This window comes from Phyllobates terribilis, unplaced genomic scaffold (assembly GCF_046119375.1).
Source record: "Phyllobates terribilis strain yellow unplaced genomic scaffold, ASM4611937v1 Scaffold_2__4_contigs__length_985480577, whole genome shotgun sequence".
In the NCBI taxonomy this organism is placed as follows: Eukaryota; Metazoa; Chordata; class Amphibia; order Anura; family Dendrobatidae; genus Phyllobates; species Phyllobates terribilis.
Window position 1 is genome coordinate 47,079,423 of NW_027362762.1, and position 20,481 is coordinate 47,099,903.

The 20,481-nt window shown below is 44.5% G+C and overlaps 1 protein-coding gene across 2 annotated transcripts in view; it reads right to left on the bottom strand.

Moving 5' to 3' along the window:
* Nucleotides 1–17,016, bottom strand: part of THAP12 (THAP domain containing 12) — a 46,606-nt gene extending 29,590 nt beyond the window's left edge. Inside the window, exons 1-2 of one of the 2 annotated variants that reach the window (XM_073661524.1) lie at nucleotides 16,410–17,016; nucleotides 2,621–2,727 (exon numbers count right to left, since the gene is read on the bottom strand). Coding sequence is in view for 1 of the 2 variants with exons in the window: in XM_073661518.1 (XP_073517619.1) it covers nucleotides 1,906–1,907 (2 nt within the window). In the remaining variant the exon portion in view is untranslated. Of the gene's footprint in view, nucleotides 1–1,905; nucleotides 2,728–16,409 lie in introns of both variants that reach the window. The other variant, XM_073661518.1, reaches the window with a different exon arrangement.
* Nucleotides 17,017–20,481: the final 3,465 nt, after the last annotated feature.

Consider the following 20,481-nt stretch of genomic DNA (forward strand, 5'->3'; position numbering starts at 1 on the left):
GTCTTGGAGACGGAGGTGCAAGATTTGGATTATGGAGGATGTTGGCCTTACATCAGTAGCAGAGTGGAAAGCATTGGAAGGGTTATAGACACATATGAGAGATGAGATGTAGGATGGTGGAGAGCTTTGTGGGTGAGAGAGATGCGTTTATATTGTTTTCTGTAGCAGATGGGTAACCAGTGCAATGACTGGCACAGGGTGGAGGCTTCGGTGAAGCGGCTGGACAGAAATACGACCCTGGCTACAGCATTCAGGACAGATTGGAGAGGGGAAAGTTCGGTAAGAGGGAGACCGATCAGAAGAGAGTTGCAGTAGTCCAGACGAGAGTGAATAAAATCGACAATAAGTTTTAAAAGTGAGAAAAGGTCGAATTCTGGAGATGTTTTTAAGATGCAGGTGACGTGAGTGAGTTATTGGACATAGGGAATAAAGGAAAGTTGTGTGTCAAATATGACCCCAAGATAGCGAGCTTGCCGCTGGGGAGTAATGGTAGAACCACCCAAGGTAATTGCAAAGTCGGGTATAGGTAGGTTAGTGGAGGGAGAAAAAATAAGCAGTTCAGTTTTGGAGAGAGTCAATATCGGATAGCGGGAGGACATGATTTTAGAGACAGCGGACAGACAATCACTGGTCTTTTGCAGTAATGTAGGGTTAATTTCAGGAGAGGAAGTGTATAATTGGATGTCGTCAGCATAGAGATGGTACCGAAAACCCAATCTACTGATGGTTTGTCCTATAGGGGCGGTGTAGAAGGAGAAGAGGAAAGGGCCTAGGACTGAACCCTGAGGAGCCCCAACAGTAAGGCCGGGATCCCACTAGCGTGTGGCATCCGATGCGAGAGCATGGGATGCAATATGCTAATGACATTTGGCTGCTGCGAGCGGGAGCCGAATGTTAGTGCTCTGATCCTCTCGCACAGCGGGAATCGCACTGAACTCGGGTGATATCCGAGTGCAGTGCTATGTTTCACAGGCACCCATCGGCTTATATGGGGGCGTGCAATCTGAATCCAGTATGCAGTCGCAGCATTTTGCGATTTCTTTCTTTTTTTTTTTTTTTCTTTTTTTTTTTCTTCCAGCTCGATCGCAATCCAATCAGAGCCGGAAAAAAATGCCACTGAGCACACAATCATGGGATTAAATTGGTCCGAATGCAATCAGATTTTTTACCGGATTGCATTCGTCCGATTTAATCGCAAGTGAGAGTGAACCCTAAGGGGACGAGGAGAGGAAGAGGAGCCGGCAAAAGACAATGAAGGAGCGGTCAGAGAGGTAAGAGGAGAACCAGGAGAGAGCGGTGTCCTTGAGGCCGATAGTGCGGAGCATAGTGAGGGGGAGCTGGTGATCCACAGTGTCGAATGCCGCAGAGAGATCCAGGAGATCAGCAGGGAGCAGTGACCACTAGATTTAGCTGTTAGTAGATCATTAGAGACTTTAGTGAGGGCGGTTTCAGTAGAATGTAAAGAGCGGAAACCAGATTGTAAAGGGTCAAGAAGAGAGTTGTCTGAGAGATAGGAGATTAGACGGGAATGGACCAGGCGTTCCAGGAGTTTAGAGATGAAAGTAAGATTAGAGACCGGTCTGAAGTTAACAGCGCAGTTCTCGTCAAGTAAAGGGTGTATGCTGGCGTGTTTGAAAGAGAAGGGAAAAATATCAGAGGGAGAGGTTAAATATTTTAATTAGGTGAGTGGTGACAGCTGGGGAAATGGTCTGGAGGAGATGTAAGGGAATAGGGTCACTAGTGGAGATAGGAGGGGGAGAAGAAGAACTTCTTCTGTGACAGGCTTAAAGATGGAAAGTGAGCTTGAGGTGCCGGAGGGAACGGGATCTAGGCTCTGTTGGTATTGTGCAAAAATAATGAAAAATAAATGGATAATGAAGATCATACAAGGAGGTTACTCCCTACATTTCTTCAAGTTCTCGCAGATATGTCAGATGAATCCATCCTTCCCCCTTAAAGAATTCCTGACCAAACAGATCTGTGCCTTATCTTCACATCTTTCCCGGGCTGAAATCAGGTGTCTCCTGGTAGAAAGATATTCAGAATGGAAGCCATAATATCCACAACCGTCATCTTGCATCCTAAGGAGTTTATGGTCAGTCTTGACCTTTTTAGATGCCAAGTTGCACATTCCTATTTCAGTGGAAAAAAGGAGTACATATTTCAGGATTGCTGTGATTCGAGGAGAATTTCCCATTTCTGGATTATCGCCAGCTTCAGGGTGTTCATAAAAAAGAGCCATTGTTGCCTTAGCAGCTTTCTGTCTTCAGGGAATAAGTGTCATCCCATAATCTCTGCTTCCTTTTCAACTTCGTTTATCTCCAGCTACCAAGAAGTTATTCCTTGGTTTCACGATGGACTCTACATACCAAACCTTGTTTCTTTCTGAGGAAAAAATTTCTAACTTCAAAAACAATTTGGCCATCTTTATTATTCTTCCTCTGACTCAAGACTTTCAGCCATCAGAGACCTTGGACTTTTATCCTCTTCCATCGGTGCAATCCCTCGGGTGAAGACTCGTTAATTTTCAGGTCCTACAGGAAATTCTATCCGAGACCTGGATCTCTAAGGTTTTCTTTCTTACTTGCAGGACTTGCTGTGGTGGATTTATCATTCTTACCTTTCCAGAAGGTAAATAGTTTCAACTGATGGAGTGAATTGTGATGTTTCAGTCCAGTGTCGGGAAGCCCATTCGTCATCCAGTTGGTGAGAGGTCACTGGTCTTTTCTAAGATAGAAAATAATTAATATCAGAGACCTGAAGAGATACGCACGCTTACTTCTAGAATCTAGTATGGAGAAGGTCTGGTCAGATTACGCAGTTTTGTATTTCTACAACAACAAACAAGGAAGCAATGAGAAGTCTACCCTCGTTAGGAGAACGCCCAATCCTGAATTGAGCAGAGTGAAATCTGAAGAACCTACTGTAGCATTTACGAGGCTGCGTGATTATTCAGGGAGATCTTTAAATGAGTCTGAACCCAGCAAAGTGGACTTTCTCCATGAAGCTCTTTCACTCACAGATTGGCATTTCCTCAAATAACCTACCAAGGAAAATCTCAAGCTGACTTCCTTCTGTTTTCTCAGTAAGGGCAGGTTCACACGACCGATGTCTCCACATGCGTGAATTATGAACCGATTATTCTAATCAGACTTTGATCAGAGTGGCATCAGTTTTGGGCCCCATATGAAGCTCCATACAGAATACTGGTCCCCATATAATGCTCCATACAGGATACTGGTGCCCATATAACGCTCCATACAGAATACTGGTCCCCATATAATGCTCCATACAGAATACTGGTCCCCATAAAACGCTCCATAGAGTATACTGGCCCCCTTATAATGCTTCATACAGAATACTGGTCCCCATATAACGCTCCATAGAGTATACTGGCCACCATATAACGCTCCATAGAGTATACTGGCCCCCTTATAATGCTTCATACAGAATACTGGCCCCCACATAATGCCCCATGCAGGATGTCAACCCCCCCCTTATAATGCCCCATGCAGGATGTCACCTCTCCCCCCCCATATAATGCCCCATGCAGGATGTCACCTCCCCCCCCATATAATGCCCCATGCAGGATGTCACCTCTCCCCCCATATAATGCCCCATGCAGGATGTCACCTCTCCCCCCATATAATGCCCCATGCAGGATGTCACCTCTCCCCCCATATAATGCCCCATGCAGGATGTCACCCCCCCCCCACATAAAATGCCCCATGCACGATGTCACCCCCCATATAATGCCCCATGCAGAATGTCACCTCTTCCCCCCCATATAATGCCCCATGCAAGATGTCACTTGTTTCCCCCCCCATATAATGCCCCATTCAGCATGTCATTTGCCCCCCCCCAATATAATGCCCCATGCCTCCATACATATAAAAAAAAAATATCAAATACCTCACTTCTCATCTGCTGCTGCTGCTCCGGACCCCTCACCCGCGTCTTCCTGCTCTGCACTGTGACAGCTCAGGAGAGAGCGCGGTGCAAAGATGTCACCGCGCCCTCTGACCAGAGACGTCACAGTGCAGCAGCCGCGGAAGAGACCGGAGCTGCTGTGGAGGCACGGGGAGAGGTAAGTATTGTGCCGGGGCCCTGAGCAAGCGGGGGGGAGTGGGCGCTGACACCGGCACCGCTCACGGGTCCCATAGCGTGCCAGGGTGCCCGACGGTGAGTGGGCCCCCCCCCCACTTGCTCAGGGCCTCGGGTGCGCCGGGAGCTGATGACGCGCCCTCTGGGCCGTGGGGTACCCGGAGCCGGGCCGGTAGATGCTGGGGGGGGGGGGTTGTAGTCACAGTGGCTGTGACCCGGTCCGTGACCCAGGGCGGTCAAACCAAAGGCTAGTCTTATATCTAAAGGTGTTTAATGTCCGACTACGCCACCTGTGGAGTGCGGTTAATAGAGACCGCCGCTGCGGAGCAGTCCTCTGAAGCTGGTGGTATGCGCAGCAAGGGTATTATTACTCCCCACAGGAAGAGTGTAGCTTCAGGGCAGTGTGGGTGGATGATGGTGGTTATAGTGCAGGGAGTCAGTAATGAACACAGAGTCCGTATGATGCAGTCTCAGGTCTTTTACTCACAATTGTAGCAGCTCCAGATCCAGGCGCCAGTGCAAGGCCCACGGCGTCCTGTGTTCACGCAGTAAGGGGTTCAGCCGACCCTCAGGTAACTCCGGAGCATATTACAGGACCCCCTTCTGTGTGTCCTCTCTGGCCTGCTCCCTGCACCTGACACCCAGCGACACTTCTATCCGGTATCCTCGGGCCTTGGCGGGTGACGTGTGTTCCGTCCCCTGGGTCCTATGCGGCTACCTTCTTAGTGTACTGGTGTGGACTTGTGGCCTGCAGTACATGAAATGCTGCAGCCTCCGGTTTCCTAGTTGGGCCTTGTAGCTCTGTGCTAGTTGAGGGACCGGTTCCCTTTATCTGGCCTGACCCCCCTACTTTCTAGTAGCGGCGGGCGTACGGGTGGCTTGCTGCACGGCCTGTACCCCTGGGGTCCCTTCTCCCCTCGTTCCTGGAGCCTTTCCTGCTCCCTCTCCTCTCAGACTCAGGCCTCCTGACTAGGCCTGCCTCTGGAGCAGAGCTCATGCAGAGCCTCTGCCCCCTGTCACTTCTCCTCAGACTGAACTCACTGTCTCCACTCCCATCCCAAGATGACTTCCCTCTCTATACTCCTACTCCAGTGCTCCCAGGATCTACATCCTCCACCTATCCACTACATAGTTCCCCCTCTCTAAGTGGTTCCTCCCCACTCCAGCCAGGGATCAGGGACTATGCTCTCCCGCAGGAGCAATCTCGCCCTGTGCCCCGGAAATGTGGTGTAGTGGATGTAGTGTTAGGGTCCTGAGCCATACTCCTTCCTTACCTGAGAGTGAGGTACCACATCGCTGGGTGAGATGCAATAACTCTGTGGCGACCGAACCCTCAGGGGCGCCACACTGACGCCGGCCCTGTGTATAGGCATACGCTAACCAGATAAACAAGGTACGACGGACAGGGATAAATGAAAATACCAATCGTACAAAATACACTCACCAAACAACAGAGTGGAACATAGAAGTTAAAGGAAGGAGAAACCGAATAGGAGAGGATGTGCACACCGACAAAACTCCAAGCAACAATCTCCTGAACAAATCTCCTAACGCCAACTCTAACCACAAACTTCACATCCTACTCCAGAACCAGGCAGCAAGAACTAACACTGGCAATCTCTAAGTGTCAGAGGCGAGAATATATAGCAGTGGGGAGTGGACAACACTGAACAGCTGAGTCAATCCAGGTAGGAAAGCTCCAGGAGCTTCAACTAAACAGATTAACCCTTGCACTGACAGTAAGGAAACAACCTGCACTGTTTAATAAGATGGTGAAGTACTTCTAACCAGGAGTCAGTGAAACCAGATGCCGCGGCCTTCTGGCCTCTCTCTGTCGCAGTATCTCTGTGACACTCGCAGTATCTCTGTGACACTATCTCAGATTGTCTCTCTCTTACTCATTCTTTCTCTTTCTCTCGGATTGTCTCTCGGACTGTCTGTCTCTTTCGAACTATCTCTCGGATTGTCTGTCTTGGACTATCTCGCTCACTCGGATTCTCTCTCATCTTGAAGGATTGTCTCTCTGGTTGAACCCCTTTCCTGAGGTTGACTTCAGCTGTTCAAGGTATGGTTCTTTGGGGCCATCACATCCTCCGAGGGATTGGGAGAGTTACAAGTATTTTATTTTTCTCAAACTAATTTCAGATGATGATCTTCTAAGGACTGTTCCATACTTTATCCCTAAGTTTCCTCAAACACTAATGTCACTGTTACCTGTATTTGTCCTAAATCCTTATGAAGAAAAATAAGTTGTTTATTTTTCTTCACAACTTGGATTTCTAAAATAGAGATCTATTTTTACCAAACCATTGTCTTCAATCGCAAATTGTGTTGCTGTTCTCAGGCTTGAGGAAGAGCTCGAAATCTTATAAAGACTCAATCCAGATGGATAAGATGAACCCGGATCCAGTGATGTACTGCCAATGGCAGCAGGCCACGCGACTGCTATGGGCCCCTCCTCCGGACAGCCAGCGCCACCCCCCCTTGACCCATATACAACTGAAAGCAATGATGGAGGAGGGAGCGTCATCCTCCCTCTGCGTCTGATGCAGCGGCGCAATGACGTCACTGTGGTGTCCATATTACTGGAGCACTGCATTATGCTCTATGGGGCTGAACTATACCCTATATACCCTATGGGGGCTGCATTATGCCCAATGGGGGCTGCATTATATTCTATGTGGGCTGCATCATACTGTATGGAGGACTATGGAGGGCACTACTATAATACTGCCCCCTATGTACAAGAATAAAACTACTATAATACTGCCCCCTATGTACAAGAATATAACTACTATAATACTGCCCCCTATGTACAAGAATATAACTACTATAATACTGTCCACTATGTACAAGAATATAACTACTATAATACTGCCCCCTATGTACAAGAATATAACTACTATAATACTGCTCCTATGTACAAGAATATTACTACTATAATACTGCCTCTATGTACAAGAATATAACTACTATAATACTGCTCCCTATGTACAAGAACACAACTACTATAATACTGCTCCTATGTACAAGAATATAACTTCTATAATACTGCCCCCTATGTACAAGAATATAACTACTATAATACTGCCCCTATGTACAAGAATATAACTACTATAATACTGCCCCCTATGTAAAAGAATACAACTACTATAATACTGCCTCTATGTACAAGAATATAACTACTATAATACTGCCCCCTATGTACAAGAATACAACTACTATAATGCTGCTCCTATGTACAAGAATATAACTACTATAATACTGCCCCCTATGTACAAGAATATAGCTACTATAATACTGCTCCTATGTACAAGAATATAACTACTATAATACTGCCCCCTATGTGCAAGAATATAACTACTATAATACTGCTCCTAGATACAAGAATATAACTACTATAATACTGCTCCTATGTACAAGAATACAGTCATGGTCAAAAGTATTGAGAATGAGACAAATAGTAAAGTTTACTGCTTCATTTTTTGTAATGGCAATTTGCATATACTCCTGAATGTCAGAGTGATCAGCTTAACAGCAATTACTGTACTTGCAAAGTCAATATTTGCCCAGAAAATGAACTTTAACCCCCCAAACACATTTCAACATCATTGCAGTCCTGCCTTAAAAGGAGCAGCTAACATCGTTTTAGTGATTGATCCATTAACACAGGTGTGGGTGTTGATGAGGACAGGGCTGGCGAACAATCAGTCATGATTAAGTAAGAATGACATCACTGGACACTTTAAAAGGAGGCTGGTTCTTGGTATCATTGTTTCTCTTCAGTTAACCATGGTTATCTCTAAAGAAACACGTGCAGCCATCATTGCACTGCACAAAAATGGCCTAACAGGGAAGAGTATCGCAGCTACAAAGATTGCACCTCAGTCAACAATCTATCGCATCATCAAGAACTTCAAGGAGAGAGCTTCCATTGTTGTCAAAAAGGCTCCAGGGCGCCCAAGATAGACCAGCAAGCGCCAGGACCGTATCTTAAAACTGTTTCAGCTGCGGGATGGGACTACCAGCAGTGCCGAGCTTGCTCAGGAATGGCAGCAGGCTGGTGTGAGTGCTTCTGCACGCACTGTGAGGCGGAGACTCTTTGAGCAAGGGCTGGTTTCAAGGAGGGCAGCAAAGAAGCCACTTCTCTCCAGAAAAAACATCAGGGACCGACTGATATTCTGCAAAAGGTACAGGGAGTGGACTGCTGAAGACTGGGGCAAAGTCATTTTCTCTGATGAATCCCCTTTTCGATTGTTTGGGACATCTGGAAAACAGCTTATTCGGAGAAGAGGTGAGCGCTACCACCAGTCTTGTCTCATGCCAACTGTAAAGCATCCTGAAACCATTCATGTGTGGGGTTGCTTCTCAGCCAAGGGAATCGACTCACTCACAGTCTTGCCTAAAAACACAGCCATGAATAAAGAATGGTACCAGAATGTCCTCCAAGAGCAACTTCTCCCAACCGTCCAAGAGCAGTTTGGCGCCCAACAATGCCTTTTCCAGCATGATGGAGCACCTTGCCATAAAGCAAAGGTGATAACTAAATGGCTCATGGAACAAAACATAGAGATTTTGGGTCCATGGCCTGGAAACTCCCCAGATCTTAATCCCATTGAGAACTTGTGGTCAATCATCAAGAGACGGGTGGACAAACAAAAACCAACAAATTCTGGCATAATGCAAGCATTGATTATGCAAGAATGGACTGCTATCAGTCAGGATTTGGTCCAAAAGTTGATTGAGAGCGTGCCAGGAAGAATTACAGAGGTCTTGAAGAAGAAGGGGCAACACTGCAAATATTGACTTGCTGCATTAACTCATTCTAACTGTCAATATAACCTATTGGTACTCATAATATGATTGCAATTATATTTCTGTATGTGATATAAACATCAGACAAACACTAATAAAAACCAGAGGCCAGCAGATCATGTGAAAATATCATTTTGGTGTCATTCTCAAAACTTTTGGCCATGACTGTATAACTATTATAATACTGCCCCTATGTACAAGAATATAACTACTATAATACTGTCCCCTATGTGCAAGAATATAACTACTATAATACTGCCCCTATGTACAAGAATATAACTACTATAATACTGTCCCCTATGTGCAAGAATATAACTACTATAATACTGCCCCTATGTACAAGAATATAACTACTATAATACTGTCCCCTATGTGCAAGAATATAACTACTATAATACTGCTCCCTATGTACAAGAATATAACTACTATAATACTGCCCCCTATGTACAAGAATATAACTACTATAATACTGCTCCCTATGTACAAGAATATAACTACTATAATACTGCCCCCTATGTACAAGAATATAACTACTATCATACTGCCCCCTATGTACAAGAATATAACTACTATAATACTGCTCCTATGTACAAGAATATAACTACTATAATACTGCCCCCTATGTACAAGAATATAACTACTATAATACTGCCCCCTATGTACAAGAATATAACTACTATAATACTGCCCCCTATGTACAAGAATATAACTACTATAATACTGCTCCTATGTACAAGAATATAACTACTATAATACTGCTCCTATGTACAAGACTATAACTACTATAATACTGCTCCCTATGTACAAGAATATAACTACTATAATACTGCCCCCTATGTACAAGAATATAACTACTATAATACTGCTCCTATGTACAAGAATATAACTACTATAATACTGCCCCCTATGTACAAAAATATAACTACTGTAATACTGCCCCTATGTACAAGAATATAACTACTATAATACTGCCCTCTTTGTACATTAATAAAATACCGTATATGTCATTTCTATCTATCGACACAATGCTATCTGGGTGCAGCTGTGTATTTATATACTGTGATGCTTTATCCTGTATACAGATGGTTGGTGTGGAGTGTGAGTTGCGTGTATCACCCCTCGCCCTGGTTTATAATTTCCATGCAGATGGCGCTGGAATAATATTGCGGTGTTTAATGATCTTTCCAGGGTCTCACCTTTTCACCACGCTGATCCCACTTTTTCTGAATCTGTAAAATCGTAAATCACATGATACAGGGAGCTGTGTATGACGTGTCGGGGGCTCAGGTCTGCAGCTATGAGAGCGTCACCACAATAAACACTCGCACACTCTGGGTCCGGGCCAGACATCTGGGTAAATGGTTTTGTGTACAAGACTTACTTTTCACTATGTGTATGCAATAAAGCTCTCTGACCCAAAAATAAAAGCGTCGCCATATTACAGGTTATGGGCACTAGATTCTGTGATGGGATGTGGATCCAGGGAGCTAGTCTGATTGCCGTATCTGGAGTCGGGGGAGGAATTTTTCCCCCTAATATGGAGCTATTAGCTTTTGCCTCATTAGGTTTTTGCTTTCTTCTGGATCAACATATTAGGCTATAAGTTGAACTCGATGGACTTAAGTCTTCCCTCAACCTCAAAAAAACCTTCAAAACTCAAAAACTTGGATCATTGTCATGTTGGAAAAGTGCACGTCTACCAAGAGCACTGAGTGATAGTGCCATCTTCTCCTTCAATATAGAGCAGAACGTCTGTAACTTCATGATACCATCAATGACTTAGCTGTTGACACCAGCAGCTAATATATTCCACATAAGGAGACGGCCACCACCATGTGTCACTGTAGGCATGATGCATTTTTCTAACGTAATTTTATTAAATGCCTGGTTCTTACAGTGAAACATGCTGGTGTCCTTACATGCAGCTGCATGAGTGCGGTCGGAGTCGGGGGGTTATATTTCAATGATTGAATCATGATTTATAGTGAAAGAGAAGATGCCGACATCACTCCGTGCTCTTGGTAGACGTGCACTTTTCTAACATGGTAATGATACAAAACACACATTTGTTGCACTTTTCAAGAACACGGTGAAAGTGACTCAGTGGCCAAATGTCTCCTGAGCTGACCCCAACCAAACACCTATGGGAAATTTTGAGAACACAAGTTGTCATCACTTTCGCTTCAGAAGAAGTCTTTCTTGAAGAATGGAAAAAGATCGATGTTGCAATATGTCGCCACCTTGTTCATTCCAGACCTAGAAGAATCGGTGCCGTCCTTAAAAATCATGGAGGTCATACAAAATGCTAAATGTAGTAGTTTTCGATGTGGGATGTACTCAATTTTGCATCAACTAATTTAAGTAAAACTGAAGATTTTGTAGCGAAACTTATATCATTAACCTTTCTTTCATGTTATGGGTTAGAAAACATTCTATGAAACTCATTCTTGCCAACATTCTGGAAATTGTTGCATTCAGTAAGATATTGGTAAAAATCTTACTTTTCAAAGGGGGTGTACTCATTTATGCTGAGCACTGTGTATATATATATATATATAATCAGCCTTTGTAAGTGCTAACATTTGTAAACATTGAATATATGACATTTGGACGCACTCCTGCCATACAGAATATACTTATAAAATGAAGGTACTCGGTGCACAAATTGCCAAATGATGAGAGCCCACCAGCCAGGACAAGGCAACCTCTCCCTCTAATGGGACCCTAAACCTAATATTTATCACACATGCCATGTGGTTCTCACGGATGGCACTTGTATGTATGATTTTCTATGGGGTTGTGCATCTTCACCAGATTTATATAAGACCCCCACTCCTATACTCCCAGCCGGCATATGGAAAGCCACACTCCACCCGCCGACTCACACTCCACCCGCCGACTCTCTGGCCTGTGAATTCAGAAACAGCTGGACGTCTCGGTACCTGCAGACAAGAAGAAAAGTGTTGCTTTGGATTTACGACATTCCATTTCGGTGACATTTCCTCCAAATGTTACAGTTTTTATTACCCGGGAAGCAGATTCTTATAGGATCTCACCTTAAAAGATGGTAAATGATTAGCAGACAGATTTCCATCTGGGAGATCCAGAATTTTTTTTTTTGGGGTTTTATTGAGAAAATTCGATACCGGGAGGAAAAAAAAAAAAGAAAGAAAAGATTGAAAATGTTTGATTTTGACAGGGAATGCCAAATGTTCCCGGCACTTCTTTACAGTTTATGAAGGTTCTGCAGATGATCGTATCCCCCCCACCCCGGAGGAGGTCCGCGGAGTTAGTAAATTCTGGGACGTCTCTATTACAGGGTCCAGGGGTGACGGTGATATCACAGCTGTCAGTAGAGCAGACAATTTTGGGTAGCGACCTGTCCACCACGAGTCCTAGATCTGATCGTCTCTCACGCCATATAAACTAATATGTAAAAATGCAGGAGAGAGAAAAAAAAATCCAGCGTAACAGACTTCTAAAATACGATGTTTTATTAGAAAAATATTGTAAATGATATTTCCAAGAGACATGTAATTGCCACACTAGGAGAATGCCCAGAAACAGACGCGTTTCGGAAAAACCTTCCTTCGTCCTTGTCAGCGAGTAACACGAGTCCTTGGCGCTATATGTGAAATCCTCAAGTGGACACGTGATAGACACCGACCATTAACCAGGATAACACCCGGGAAACATATAATCTTAGCAAAATACAAAACACATAAAAACTTGTATATAGAAGAATTAAGATCACTCGTAATGATAAATAAGATCACATCTCAAATTTAAACCACAAGGGGATTGTGACGCGAGTCACTACAGAAATAACAGTCTCAGAAGAGGAGAGAAGAGACTAATATTACTAAAAGAAATATAATATTAGAGCTACTTACTAGATAAATATAGGGAGGTCAAACAATCCAAAGTCAAGTCCAGGAAGATGGCGCAGTACAAAGGGAGCAGACAAAAGAGTAGTCAGATAACAAGCAAATGGTCAAAATCCAGGTAAGGGAAAATAGTCAGACTGGGTCAGGCACAGAGCACAGAGAGATCAGTCCTACACAGGCAACAGCAAGTGTACAATTGACACTGGGTGATGGAGCTAGCATGCTTAAGTAGAAGACTAATCAAGGGAAGTGAACACAGATGATTGCAGAAACAACCCAGCAAACCCAAAACAGACTGACAGCCTCCACACAATAGTAACCTAGAGACAAGGAAAGTGTGGAGACCGTGACAGTACCCTCTCTTCAAGGGGGGGCCACCGGACCCCCAGGTCTCCCAGGAAACCGCCGATGAAAGGCCCGGACCAATCGATCAGCCCTCACAGAATGAGCCGGAACCCAGGACCGTTCTTCAGGTCCATACCCCTTCCAATGTACAAGATATTGAAGGGAATTCCGGACCATACGGGAATCAATGATCTTTTGTACCTCATATTCTAAGCTTCCCTCAATAGACACCGGAGGAGGCGGGGGCGAGGGAGACAGAACAGGGGGAATAAATTCCTTCAACAAAGACTTGTGGAACACATTAGGAATACGGATAGACTGAGGGAGTCGTAATGGGAAGGAAACCGGATTGACCCCCTCCAGAATCTCATATGGACCAATGAATCTAGGACCCAACTTCAGCGAGGGTATCTTCAATCTAATATTCTTAGAGGATAGCCATACCTTATCCCCCACCTTGAAGGCGGCACCTGACGAGCGTTTCCTATCGGCCTTTTGTTTCTGCCGATGCGGAGCCACCCCAATATTCTTTTTAACCTCCCTCCAGACATCCCCCAACTCTTGAATGGTTACATCTACCCCAGGACACCCAGAACTTATCCTGGAGAACTCACCAAAATGAGGATGAAACCCATAATTACAGAAAAACGGCGAGGTCCCCGTGGACTGATTAACCCGACTGTTAAAGGCAAACTCAGCCAGAGGAAGAAAGGATGACCAATTCTCCTGCTGATCGGCGACAAAACATCTTAAAATTTGTTCCAAAGACTGATTTGTCCTTTCGGTCTGACCGTTAGTTTCAGGATGATAAGCAGAGGAAAAGGACAAATCAATCCCCAGCCTTCTGCAGAAAGCCCTCCAAAATCTAGAGACGAATTGTACTCCCCTATCAGATACAATATTAAGAGGAATCCCATGCAGTCGTACCACATGAGTAATAAACAGTTTGGAGAGAGTCTCAGAGTTGGGTAACCCAGATAATGGAACGAAATGAGCCTGTTTGCTGAATCGATCAACTACCATCCAAATAGCCGTCATCCCCCCAGACAGAGGTAAATCGGAAATGGACAAATGACTCCTTGGTCTTTCTGGAATGGGCAAAGGAGCCAATTCCCCAGCCGGCCGGCAATGTTGCACTTTAGCACATGCACAAGTTTCACAACCAGACACAAAATCTTTAATGTCCCTACGCATAGCAGACCACCAAAAGAGTCTAGCCACTGCCTTCTGGGTGGCAGTAACTCCAGGATGACCACTCAACACAGAATCATGGAATTCTTGCAAAAGGCGTAATCTGAGATACACAGGGACAAACAACTTGCATTCAGGAATATTGGAAGGGGCCAAGGACTGAGCAGTACGAATTTCAGCTTCCAGCTCAGAGGAAACCATGGCCACAACTATACCCTGAGGCAGAATGGAGGAAGGAGGCTCCGGAGGAGACAGAATCAAGGTTACGAGACAGGGCATCCGCCCTCACGTTCTTAGACCCAGGCCTGAACGTAATAGAAAAATTAAATCTTGAAAAAAAATAAAGACCATCTGGCCTGTCTAGGTGTCAACCGCTTAGCAGATTCGATATACGCTAGATTCTTGTGATCTGTCACCACGGTGACCAGATGAACGGCTCCTTCCAAAAAATGGCTCCATTCTTCAAAAGCCAATTTGACAGCAAGTAACTCTCGATTACCCACATCATAGTTTCTTTCAGCAGGAGAAAATTTCTTAGAGAAAAAGGCACATGGTCGCAGATTAGTTAAAGTTTTAGGACCTTGAGACAATAGAGCCCCCACCCCAACCTCGGAAGCATCCACCTCCACAATGAACGGCCTCTGGAGGTCTGGTTGAACAAGTACAGGAGCAGACATAAAACATTTCTTCAAGTTTTCAAAAGCCCCGACTGCTTCTGACGACCAAACCTTTAGCTCCGCGCCTTTGCGAGTGAGGTCCGTAAGAGGCTTGACGATCTGAGAAAAACCTTTAATAAATTTTCTGTAATAATTTGCGAACCCTAAAAAGCGCTGCAGAGCCTTAAGGTCGCTGGGTTGAACCCAATCAATGATGGCCTGAACCTTCCCAGGATCCATCTTAAACCCGGAGGCTGACACAATGAAGCCCAAGAATGATATTTCTTGAACAGAAAAGGTACATTTTTCAATCTTGGCAAACAAACAATTATCTCTTAACCTTTGCAGAACCAAACGGACATGTTTATAATGAATATCCAGGTCAGATGAAAAAAATTAGAATATCATCTAAATAAACCACAATGAATCTCCCAATATAATCAGAGAGAATATCATTCATAAAATTCTGAAAGACCGCGGGTGCATTTGTTAGCCCAAAAGGCATGACGAGGTTTTCAAAAAAGACCTTCAGAAGTTAAAAACGCTGTTTTCCACTCATCACCCTCTCGAATACGAATCAGGTTATATGCCCCTCTAAGATCCAGTTTGGAAAACCATTTGGCCCCCGAAAGTTGATTATATAGATCGGGGATAAGTGGAAGCGGATAAGTATTTTTAACAGTTATCTTGTTTAATTCTCGGAAATCGAGGCAGGGACGGAGACCTCCATCTTTTTTTTTAACAAAAAAGAATCCGGCGGCAACCGGCGATGAGGAAGGACGAATATGACCTTTCCGTAAACTTTCGTTAATATAAGCCTTCATGGATGCCTGCTCAGGGCCAGACAAGTTATACAAGCGAGCTTTGGGTAATTTGGAGTTAGGAATGAGATTAATAGCACAGTCATAGGGACGGTAAGGCGGTAAGATCTCAGACTCTACTTCCGAAAAAACATCTCCGAAGTCCTTCAGGTATTCCGGAAGACCCTCCAGACTAACGGAGCAAGCATGCACAGATTTAAGACATTTTTCAATACAATGAGGGTCCCATTTGACAATATCTTTCTGATACCAGTCAATGATCGGATTATGTATGCGCAGCCAAGGAAGACCCAACACAATCCCAGCAGGTAAATTGTCCAGGACGTAACAGGAGATTAATTCTGTATGAAGTGACCCCACCTTGAGTGTGAACTCCACCGTAACTAACTGAACCAGATTTTTTAGCAACGGTGTTCTATCAATAGCCACAATTTGAATAGGGTCTTCTAACTTAACTGTCCCTAATCAAGTCCCGAATCAAGGAAATTAGCCGCGGCTCCACAGTCAATAAAGGCAAATGTTGATAGACACTGGTTTTGAAACAGAAGTTCAGCATTCAACAACACTTTATCAGAGGAGTAAAAGGGTACCTGTAAGTCTGGGTGACCTCCTCGACAATCACCCAGACCTAGGCGTTTCCCGACGGCTTATTTGTTGCAGGTCGTGCTGGGCAATCCTTTAAGAGATTTCCAGATTGGCCACAATACAGACAAAGTCCAAGTTCCAGGCGGCGTCTCCTCTCCTTAACCCTTGAGCTGGCAGCTCCAACCTCTATAGGTTCTACCTCTGGTAAACGACCCGGGCCCGGTGGACAAAATGGAACCTCGTGTTGAACCTTGCGTCTCTCCCGCATCCTCCGATCCATGCGAATAGCCTGAGTCATGGCCTCCACCAAACAACCAGGTGGAGCATGCAGAGCCAGAGCGTCCTTTAAAGGCTCCGAAAGACCCCTGAGGAATTGGCACCTGAGAGCCGCGTCATTCCAGAGAACCTCAGTAGACCACTGACGAAACTCAGAACAGTAGTCTTCCGCTGTGTGGTTCCCCTGTGTCAGGTTCATAATTCTTGTCTCTGCCACCTTGACCCTGTCCGGTTCGTCGTAGATCTGTCCTAAAGCGTCAAAGAAAGCGTCCACAGAAACACGTTCAGGAGCAAAAGGGGGTAGAGAAAATGCCCAAGTCTGGGGACCCGCCCTGCAGAAGTGACATTATAATTCCCACCCGCTGTGACTCACTCCCTGATGACCGAGGACGCAAGGTAAACAATAATTTACAACTTTCTTTGAAAGTTCTGAACTGATCTTTCTCCCCCGAAAATTTGTCAGGGAGTGCTATAGCCGGTTCAGGGGGGCTCAAAGATACGTCAGATGGTTCAGAAGTCATGACAGTGGTCGGAGAGGAAAGATTCTGAGGGACTGTAAACGTACCAGAAATCTGGTCTTGTAACTGAGCCTGTGAGGACGCCAGTTTGTGTTGTTCCAAGGCCAGATCCTGAACTAACTGAGTCAGATTCCCCACCTGATCACACAAAGTACGTAACGGATTCATAGGTGGGAAAAATAAAAAAAAAATAAATAAAAAAAAATATGAACGGTCAATTGTAATGTGACGCGAGTCACTACAGAAATAACAGTCTCAGAAGAGGAGAGAAGAGACTAATATTACTGAAAGAAATATAATATTAGAGCTACTTACTAGATAAATATAGGGAGGTCAAACAATCCAAAGTCAAGTCCAGGAAGATGGCGCAGTACAAAGGGAGCAGACAAAAGAGTAGATAACAAGCAAATGGTCAAAATCCAGGTAAGGGAAAATAGTCAGACTGGGTCAGGCACAGAGCACAGAGAGATCAGTCCTACACAGGCAACAGCAAGTGTACAATTGACACTGGGTGATGGAGCTAGCATGCTTAAGTAGAAGACTAATCAAGGGAAGTGAACACAGATGATTGCAGAAACAACCCAGCAAACCCAAAACAGATTGACAGCCTCCACACAATAGTAACCTAGAGACAAGGAAAGTGTGGAGACCGTGACAGGGATCTGGTGTTCAACTCGTGAATCCACCAAGACACCCGGTTCTGAAGCCTTGTATGCCGGTCTCCACCCCTGTTGGGTCTCTTGACACGTTCAATGCCAATAACCGCACAGGGCGAGACATCTCCATTATGCACAGAAGACAAATGCCGGGTAAGCGCTGAACACTTGGTAACCGTTTTATTAGGAGTGTCGGATAAATGCCTCCTAATCCTAACCTTCAAAGGATTAGACGTGCATCCGACATATTGCAGGTCATAAGGTATATAACATGGGAAGTGTTACAATTAATGTAGCTCGTTATTTGATAAGTCTTATTAGTAGACGTTTATGTGAACGTACGCCCACTATTTAGGTATGTACAACATATACAAACGTTGTGACCACATTAAAAAACAACCTATAATATTTAGCCACGTGCTGGTTTTTGGGGGACTCTTTAGATATAAGCTGGGGGATAACATTCTTCCCAAAGTAGGTGCCCTCTTGGATAAAAACCTTATACGACCTGAAAAAATATTTTACCAAGCTTCTCATCCTGTGATAAAAGCGGGAGATACTTAGTTATAATTTGTTTGACGGCTGTAAACTGTGGTCACAACATTCCGAAACGCGTCTGTTTCTGGGCATTCTCCTAGCGTGGCAATTACATGTCTCTTGGAAATATCTTTTAAAATATTTTTCTAATAAAACATCGTATTTCAGAAGTCTGTTACGCTGGATTCTTTTCTCTCTTCTGGATTACCTACTGCGGCTCTGCTGGATCTGTACGTTTTTTGACATCTGATGGTGGGTGAGTGGACTTTCTTTTTCTAAATATGTAAAAATGGGAAATATTGATGGAAATGGGGCATAATGGCTGCGGGGTGCGACCAGCCTGGAGGTGCAGCTGGAGCATCGGTATAAGCAAGAGCACTTGTTCGCCTCACTCCCGTGTATGTAAGCAAAGCTCCTGTACATATAGGGGTAGGGTCCGTAATGGGGCTGGTATTGCTACACATCAAAGTCACAAGAAGCAGCGTTAGAGCTTCATCATTCTCGTTTCATGGTTCCCTTGCACGCACGACTCTGCACTCTGACCAGCTGTGTGATGACTGCAGGTGCCCACGCTTGGGGTACAACAATAATGGAAGCCATGAACAGTAGATGAAAAAGAGTAAAGTTATTAAAGAGAGTGTTGCTTACCCATGATGAGGAAGGATAAAATGAGCCCACCACACTGCCCCGACGCGCGTTTCGCATTTAAGCTTTCTCAAGGGGAAGTAGTTGGACACTTCACCACAGCCTAGCTTAATACTACAGTCCCATTAGCAAGAGTCCTTTACTCAACCCGTGGTTCCGCGTCTTCTTTCCCCTCCACAGAACTATATTGCTAGTATGGACGGTACCTATCTTCTGTGTCTCTGACCCTTTGTAACTCCTGCCTGGTGCACTCTCTTCATCTTACGTATTGTCACACAAGATGTGGGAAAGACTAAGTGCAACACGAAGGGAAGAGAGGGAGAAAGCCCAAACACTAGGGAAAGGGGGAGTGGAGACCCTAGGCAGATTTAATAACAACCTGCCTACCGTACCGGCCCTATATAGGTTCCACACCTATCGCCAAGCAGGACCCTAAGCCCTGGATGTCCCTAGATCTTGACCCTAGATTGGCAGGGGGAGGGTGAGCACTGGTCAGGCCCCTCTACAAACTAAAGACAACAAGGTAGACAAACAAAGGGTATTAACTTAGCTTGAGCAGACATCAGAAGAGTAACACCAACTGTCCTCCAAGGGCACCCGAGAAGAAGCCAGCCAACAGCTAGTGCTCCAAGCATACACAAAGGTACATAGAAGTATCACTGGCGATTGCCTGGAGCAAACTGACGATTTTTAACTCCCATGCAAGGGTATGTCAATCAGCAGCAGGAGGGAGGTGGCCGCTGGGTCTTTAAGGAAGAAGGATTAAGAAGGTGTATGCAATGCCAAGCACAGTGACCTTCTACAACCAGATCCAGAGCGACTGTCTATTACACCTGACAAACCCTGACACGTGTAAGGATGACCCATGGAAGTTCGGTTTCTGGTACCCGACCATGACTTTATTCCAAAATTTAATTATTTATACCAGAACTGTACCCCGCCATCTTGGTACTCACATGAAGTTCATAGGAGAATAGTGAATGTCACTGTATACTGCAACACCCAAGTATTATAATATATAATACAAGCAAATGAACAACAAAACATCAAAACAAATATTCAAATAAACTCATTCAACAATAAATTAAAAACACTTAAAATAATAAGCCTATTCGGTATCGTCGCATTCGGAAAAGTCCCATCTATGAAAATATAAAACGAGTTAACACATAAGGTAAATGCCCCCCCCCCAAAAAAAAATCATAGGAATTTGAGAATTGACTTTTCTTGGTTACAGCATTTCCCAATAGAAAATCCAATAAAAAAGCAATTACAAGCAATGACAATGTTGACCCGACTCCCACCATAGAAAAATAATAAGTGGTCGGTCTCAGAAAATGGAGAAACAAACCTATATAAATATATATATATATAAAATTGCACTGACCTGGAGAATCAGGTCACCAGGACTTTTTTTTCCCCGCACAATGAATGCCGTAAAAACG